General features: G+C 40.5%; 1 protein-coding gene across 3 annotated transcripts in view; it reads right to left on the reverse strand.

The window, feature by feature from the left end:
* LOC112149032 (von Willebrand factor A domain-containing protein 5A) overlaps positions 1-7532 on the reverse strand; it is a 307412-nt gene extending 299880 nt beyond the window's left edge. Inside the window, exons 1-14 of one of the 3 annotated variants that reach the window (XM_024276476.2) lie at positions 7365-7532; positions 6363-6565; positions 6066-6288; positions 3843-4009; positions 3647-3761; positions 3345-3523; positions 3179-3267; positions 2864-3008; positions 2657-2736; positions 2461-2575; positions 2211-2369; positions 2021-2121; positions 724-944; positions 562-600 (exon numbers count right to left, since the gene is read on the reverse strand). In XM_024276476.2, the coding sequence (XP_024132244.1) occupies positions 562-600; positions 724-944; positions 2021-2121; positions 2211-2369; positions 2461-2575; positions 2657-2736; positions 2864-3008; positions 3179-3267; positions 3345-3523; positions 3647-3761; positions 3843-4009; positions 6066-6288; positions 6363-6565; positions 7365-7455 (1927 nt within the window). In that variant the 5' untranslated portion in view covers positions 7456-7532. Of the gene's footprint in view, positions 1-561; positions 601-723; positions 945-2020; positions 2122-2204; positions 2370-2460; positions 2576-2656; positions 2737-2863; positions 3009-3178; positions 3268-3344; positions 3524-3646; positions 3762-3842; positions 4010-6065; positions 6289-6362; positions 6566-7364 lie in introns of all 3 variants that reach the window. The other 2 variants (XM_036214767.1, XM_036214768.1) reach the window with 2 other exon arrangements.
* Positions 7533-7616: the final 84 nt, after the last annotated feature.

Raw genomic sequence — 7616 nt, forward strand, 5'->3', positions numbered from 1 at the left:
TACTCTTTGTTCTCTCTCATTCTCTTCATTCATCAACTCTTCAAAGTATTCTTTCCATCTTTCCATTACACCACTGACACCTTAGCTTAAATATAAATAATATAAAGGCAAGAATATCATTCCAGAATAAATCAACTTGAACCTTAAATAACTTTCAATATTTTACTCTTCATAAAAATATATTTTGCCCAAATTATACAAGTTAGAAATAAACTCAAGATAACATCAGGCCATTAATAACAATAAAATAAAATGATCTGGACGGCCGGATAGAATTACCCGGAGGGCACGATTCGGCCCCCGGGCCTCGACTGAGATGTGCTCTAAGCTCTGCCAGGACAGACCTCACTCCATTACCATATTTGCACTTGGGCTGTCTCATGCCCTGTTGACCCCTAAATCATAATCAGAATATTTCATTGCCATTGTTGGAGAGTGTGACCTTCACCAAGAGAAGAGTTATTAATCGTGAATAAGACTAAGAAAATAAACACAATTATTCATATAGGATGTTTTTCCTGTTACTGTGGCGGGGGGTAGAGAGGAGAAAGCTGATCTTACGCGGGGAGCTTTGAAACACCATGCAGCTTAATCTCCTGCCTAGGTGGAGAAAGAAAAACAGAGACCTCGGTGAGATGCGTCAGCTGTAATCCACCCTGCTTGCAGCCAAACACCCTCTGCAGAGACTATTGTGCTAGATGACGTTAAATGAAAAAGACTCACCAGGGGTTGGAACATCTCTGCGCACCAGAGGTCCTTGAACAGCATCACCACTGTCCTTGTTGACAGCAATGAAGGCAGTGTGACCACTGCTCACTCCTGATTGGACACTGAGCTCCACCACCTTCTTCTTCACGTCTTCATCTGACTTTCCTCTGTTCTCTCTTTCCTCAAACTCCAGAGAGCGAATCCTAGAACGAGCGGCTAACCTGTGGACTGTTAGCCTTTGAACAGAAGAGAAGGAAAAAGGGACAGAAATTAAGCTAAATGTAGTCTTTTGTTCATGTCTGACTGTATAGCAAAGAATAATTGATGTTTTAAATTCTGTTTTTAGTGTATTCTTGACACTTAAAAGTTAGAAATTGGCACACACTTTGAAAAAGTTGAAAACAAGACATTGTACATTTGAAAAAAACAAAACAAAACAGAAAATGTGAAAGACATTACATAAAAAAACTCAAAGCTTGAAATTAATGCTCAAATTTTGAAAAAAAATAGTGAATACTTGAAATAAAAAATATACAATATATTTGTAATTATATATATATTATATAATTTTTTAAGTCTATTTTTTCTGTAAAACTGAGGACTGAAAGTGAAGATTCAGAAAAAAATAATGATTCAAAACAGCAGCGGTTAATTTGTTATTTTTTGTCAATCAGTAATTATTGCATTTATAGTTATTTATTTTAAGTTTTCATTATTATTTTTTTTTAATTTTCAAGATTTATTTCAAGTTTTCATTTTTTTAATTTGCAAAAAAATACTTTTTTTAAGTATCAGGGTTTTTTTTTTCAAATTTACAATGTCTTGTTTTCAAATTTTCTATTTTTTTTTCAGTTATGTTTATTTTTCAAGTTATCCGTTTTTCTTGTTCACTTTAAGTTGATCCTGATTTGACCCCATACTCTAGGTACAACTAATGAAGGAATTCAAAAGTCAACAAAAAATGAATTTACTCTTCAGGTTCTGAAAAAATTAAGACTTATCACAGTTTTCTATTTTTGTTATCCAAATATAATCATAAACAATCTGAGCGAACTGTGTTAGTTTTGACTCATAAGAGAACATCTTTATGCTCCAAATTACAGCTGGCACGTGATTACTGCACAACTCTCCAGCCAGTGTTTGTTAAAATTTGTTTTCATAGTGAACTATGATGCTGTGATGAACATGAATCTAGTAAGGGTTGGAAGGGAATCGTCTTTTTTAACTTTGCTTTTCTAGGTAAAATCTTAGAAAAATAAGTATCAGCTCATTTGTTAACATAAAATAAAACATAAAAAGACCTCTGTTTTACCCAGTGTCCTTTGCAGGATTCAGGTTAAACTGTAGCTGGTTCTTAAAGGGATGATCTGCCAGAGTGTAACTCACTGTCACACTGCAGTCAGTTTCTGAATTCTTAGAAAAGAAAATACTGTTTAAAGGTCCATTTACACACACCAAACCACGTACAACTTTACACAAAATATATGACTCCTCACCAGTACCTTTCCACAGACTTGGGCATAAAGTAGTGACCTCTGACCCTGGAAAATGGTTGTGATTGGTGGAGAGAGGACAGTGGCAGACACTCCCTCTGGTAAATCCCATGTGACAGAGATGTCTTTGACAACAGGCTGTAGTGCAAACTTCAGCGACTGCATCACCTGATGGTTAAGAAACGGTGAATAACATAACTGTTTATTTTGATCAATGAAGGTGTTTTATTAAATTTCAAAACATTATTTATTTTTTTACTTTTGCCTGCATCCTTTCACTTCCTGTGATGAACTGAGCCTGACCTCTGCCCTCCTGAGCCAACCCATTGATGAGAGCAGAGCTGGCTCCTTCTCCAATCCCAAAAGAGAAACACCTACAAACAACACACTGGTGTTAAACACACAACACACAAGCACAGGACACATGCTGGGAGTCTGTGTTTTAGTGGTTTCACCTGTGAGAAGCTGCATTCTTCCTAACTAGATCCAGAACTTCCTTTGTGTACCCCACCTCTCCATCAGTGAAGACAAACAGCTGAGAGGAAAGACAGAAATAAGAATTTTTCCATACAAACTTTAGTATTTTATTGCTAAAATAAGTGGATTTGCTGATTATACTTGTGGATTTATGAAATAGAACAATAATGATGAACATGAATTACCTGTCTAGGCTGGTTGAGGATGCATGGCTGACTGTAAATGTGTTTGAGAGGCTGAAGAATCTCTGTTCCTCCCAAATCATCCTCCATCATCTCAACTTTCTTCAGAGCCTCCTCCATGCTCTTCTCACTGTATTCCACACTCATGCTGCCATCAGAAACACACAAAGGTCTAATGAAAAACTGCATCATTACTTACCAAGGAAATAAACACAACATTACCTTGCTTAAAGTAGACATTTTTAAATGAAAAACACTCACGAAAAATACTTGTTAATACATTACCAAAATATTAATATTTTAAAGTAAATCACTGACGGAAAAATGCTTTCATATCTGGACCCAAAACTATAGATGTTGAAGTAGCAGCCCATTGGTAAACTCTTCAAAAGGAACAGCAGAGTATCCTGAAAAAAAGACAGAAGCTGATGAAGAACAAGATCTCACACAGATGTGAATGTTTTCATGACTGAATGAACAATACCCTTGCACTGCTGATGCGAGTTTCATGCCAGTTGTTGTTGTTCCTGATTAGAGAGCCCATGCTCTGAGATCGATCCAACAGGAACACAAACTCTCCACATGAGGCGCGTGAGGACATCACCGACTCTGGGAACTCTGGGTACAGACTCAGCATCACCACAGGGTCACCCAACAGAGTGCCTGAAACACAAGAGGAACCAGAAAATACACACATTTGCATTTTATTATGTAAAAAGATTTACATTTGTTGATTCTAGTTTGTACAAATGTCATATGCAAATATGAAAACAAGTTTTCTTTCACCAGGCTCAGCAGAGTCCTGTCCTGCCTCCACCACAGCAGAGGGCTGGTGAGCATCTTTGTAATAAATCAGCAGCTCTACATCTCTGTCAAACTTGTGTCCTGCAGCCAGCTTAACCTGCACATCAACAACATAAAGATAAAGAAACCTGGAAATCTTCTTTCCAGCAAGAACTACTTCTCCCAGCTGGTTACTTACAGCAGCCTCTGTGTGATCAGAGTTCAGGAACTGAAGAGGCTCCAGAGAACAGCTGGACTCTACTTTGGAAACTGGACGAGGAGAGGACACTCGTGCAGAAAAGGACAGACTGTAGGGAACCTCAGAGGCTGGAACTGAGTTCACCGGGAGTTCAGGACCTTCAGTACCTGCAAACACCATCAGAAACAATGGAAGTCACTGAAGAGTACATAAATGACCCCTTGTGTTAATTTATTAGGAAAACTGTATGCCCAAACAAGAAATGTGCCCATCATTTTATACACTTTAAACTATAAAATAATTTGTACCAAATGCTAATCATAAGATTGCCAGGATCTACACACACCCTTTATGAAAAGTACAAACAAAGATTCTGCTAGGTTGCCCAAATTGGCATCACCGGGGCCCCACTCTGAAGCCAGGCCTGGGGTTTGAGCTAACAGATAAGCACCTGGTAACTGGGGCTCCTCCCACTAGCCTGGTCGGAACCATCCCAATAAAAATCTATGTGAAATTACTCTCCCGTGGGCCCACGAACTTTAAATGAGCTAAAAAAAAATAAATAAAAAAAGGGGTTGGTGCTGCGGTGTGGGTGGCAGTCACTGAGGGTGCCTCGGCATCCCAAATCCTGGTCATAGGGGTTGGTCATAGTCTTGGTCTACTGGGACATGGATAGTCACCTCTCTAAGAGGGAAAATGTATGAGCTAGTGCGGTAGGTTGAGTAGTAATGGGTCGATATACTTGGGCTCACCTCCACTCACAGCTCTGAAACTCTGTCCCTCAAGAGAGGTTGGACCTTCTTCCATAGTGCTGTAGTGCATGGTGAGAGGCGGAGGGCCGGTGTGGGCTTACTCTTACTGACTGCTGAGCTGAGGGCATAGCTTTCAAGTGTTGGAGTTCACCCGAATGGACAAAAAGGGTCATGTCCCTTTGGGCAAAAGGGACAAGGATCTTCTCAGTCCTGCTGATATGCCTCCTTTTGAGGAAGCAGAGGCTGAGGACTTCGCCGTGGAGCTGTCCATCACCCAAGCTGAGGTCACTGAGGTAGTCAATAAGTTCCTGGGTAGCAAGGCACCAGAAGTGGATGAAGTGCACCTCGAGTACCTCAAGTCTCTGGATGGATCATCTTGTCTGACACATCTCTACAGCTTTGCGTGGCAGTCAGGAACTGTACCTCTGGACTGGGATAGTAGTTCTGCTTTTCAAGAAGGGGGACCGGAGGGTACGTTCCAAAAAAACAGGGAATCACACTCCTCAACCACCCTGGGAAAGTCTATGCAAGGGTATTGGAAAGGAGAGTTCATCCGACATTTGAACCTCAGATCCAGGAACAACAGTGCAGTTTAAATCCTGGTCGTGGACCAGTAGACCAGCTCTACACACTCTTCAGGGTGCTGGAGGGTTCATGGGAGTTTAATCATCCTGTCTGTGTTTTGTGGATTTGAAGGAGTGTTATTGTGGTGTCCTGTGGAGAGTGCTCTGAGAGTACGGAGTCTGGGCAGCCTTAGTGAGCGCTGTCCAGTCTCTGTATGACCAAAGTAGAAACTTGTTTTGCATATCCGCCAGTAAGTTGACCTGTTCGCAGTGCATGTTGGACTCCGGGAGGGCTGCCCCTTATCAGGGTTTGGAAACAGCAGGATTTCCTCTTGGTTCTTTGCTTCATCAACCTAGGCCCTCCAGCGTGCTCTGGGGCAGTTTGCGGACAAGTTTTTTTTTCCATTCATGTTTTTCTGAAGCCTCCATTTCCAAAATGTCCTCTGAGGGGGCGTGACTTTAGGAGCTGAGCAGCCTCCCTCATCGGAGGAGGTCTTTAAAGAAAACATGAAACTGAGCAAAATTTATATTTTATGAACAAATACACTGTTGACTTATTTTTTTAACTCTGAAAAGTTTCACAATGGAGAATATAAAAAAACATTTACATTAAGGAAAAGAAAGGGGAACACAACATGACATTAGTGCGTACTTTAGCAATCTGAGATTTAAAAAATAAAACAAAAAAAAATGATTTTGTTTTCAAGTATCATGTTTATTTGTACACTGTAATAGGGCACTTATGAAATATTCAAAAGGATCTTCAACAGACATAGATAAGCCAATATTGAACACATCTGTTTTATCTAATTTAACTTTTTCAAAGCAACCAAAACAATATTTTAAATCATATATCCTACATTGGATTGTTTCAACATTAATGGACAAAACTGTTGTGGTTTCCATACCTTGAGGTTGGTACCGGGGGTTGAGCACAGCAGGCAGACAGAACCTCAGCCCCTCATCAGCCTCCACAGCCAGCTCAATGACATACTCCAGCCTGATGGAGGCGCTCTCCCCTGGAGGCAGACTGCCCACACTCAGAGAGAAGATGTCCGGACTCTGTTCACTCTCCTCCAACAGGAAGGCCTGCTGCCCTGAACTCAGAGCATCATCATACTCCTCACGAGCCTGCAGCAAACATCAAACATGTCAGTGATGTTCACTGATGCTCTCCAGAGACTGAAGCTTTCTGTCCAGATCACCTGCTGCTTCTCCTTCAGCTCAGCTACAATGTGTGTCTGTCCAATCTTAGCACTGAAATGACACACAGCAGCATCTCCAGGCAGAGGGAAGACAAAAACTGCCTCTACAGGTTTGTCCTCCTTGTTCTGGTAGTTCAGAGTGGAGATGACTGTAGCCACATGGTCCTTCACCTGCAGTTCCACCTCCACACTCTGCAGAGGAACTGAAACGCCACATTAACACACAGAAATCCATCCATCCATCCATCTTCTTAACCGCTTCTTCCCTTTCGGGGTCGCGGGGGTGCCGGAGCCTAACCCGGCTGCTGATGGGCGAAGGCGGGGTTCACCCTGGACAGGTCTCCAGTCTGTCGCAGGGCCTCAATCACACACACATTCACTCTCACATCCACACCTAGGGGCAATTTAGAGTCACCAATTAACCTATGAAGCATGTTTTTGGACGGTGGGAGGAAGCCGGAGTCCCCGGTGAAAACCCACGCATGCACGGGGAGAACATGCAAACTCCACACAGAAAGGTCCCAGCCGGGAGTCGAACCGGGGCCTTCTCGCTGTGAGGCGAGAGCGCTAACCACTGCGCCACCGTGCAGCCCACACACAGAAATCAGAGATGTTACACAGTTTACTTTAGACTGTCAACATATTTTTTATTCCAATTAAATTAAAGAAATGAAACCCAACAAATATGTATAAATATTTTTTAATTACCATTAATTTGTCCGTTTGAGAAATCCCCCTAAAATTTCAGGTCATAAAAAACTTGCTGAAATTGTATCTTTATTGACATAATTTAGAATGCCAATCATTCCTGTAGCTCCACTTATTCTTACCTGGTGAATGTGTTGACATGCTGTTGACTAAGAAATTAAATACATTTTTCTAATCCTGATTTAACAGACATAAAAATGATAATTTGAGCAAAAAATGTTTTTTTTTTTAATTTTAAAGAAACAAACTCAAAAACATTTTAGAAAAAAAAAACTGATACGAGTGTTTTATTACCTGGGTTCTTCTGGGCAGTAAGCAGACCACAGTAGTTCATCTTTGTATGTCTGCAATAAATAAAAAACAAAAAGAAGAAATAAAGAAACATATCAGCCAACTGTTAAGAACAGACCAATTTCAAATAACGTAAAAACATTTTTACCCATTATTACTTCATTTTACCGATTTATGTTTTCAATAAACTTTATCGCAAACTGTTTACATTTGCCAGGAATTAAACAAACGTAAAAACTATTCCAATTGTTTTTT

This window comes from Oryzias melastigma, linkage group LG13 (assembly GCF_002922805.2).
Source record: "Oryzias melastigma strain HK-1 linkage group LG13, ASM292280v2, whole genome shotgun sequence".
NCBI classification, from domain to species: Eukaryota; Metazoa; Chordata; class Actinopteri; order Beloniformes; family Adrianichthyidae; genus Oryzias; species Oryzias melastigma.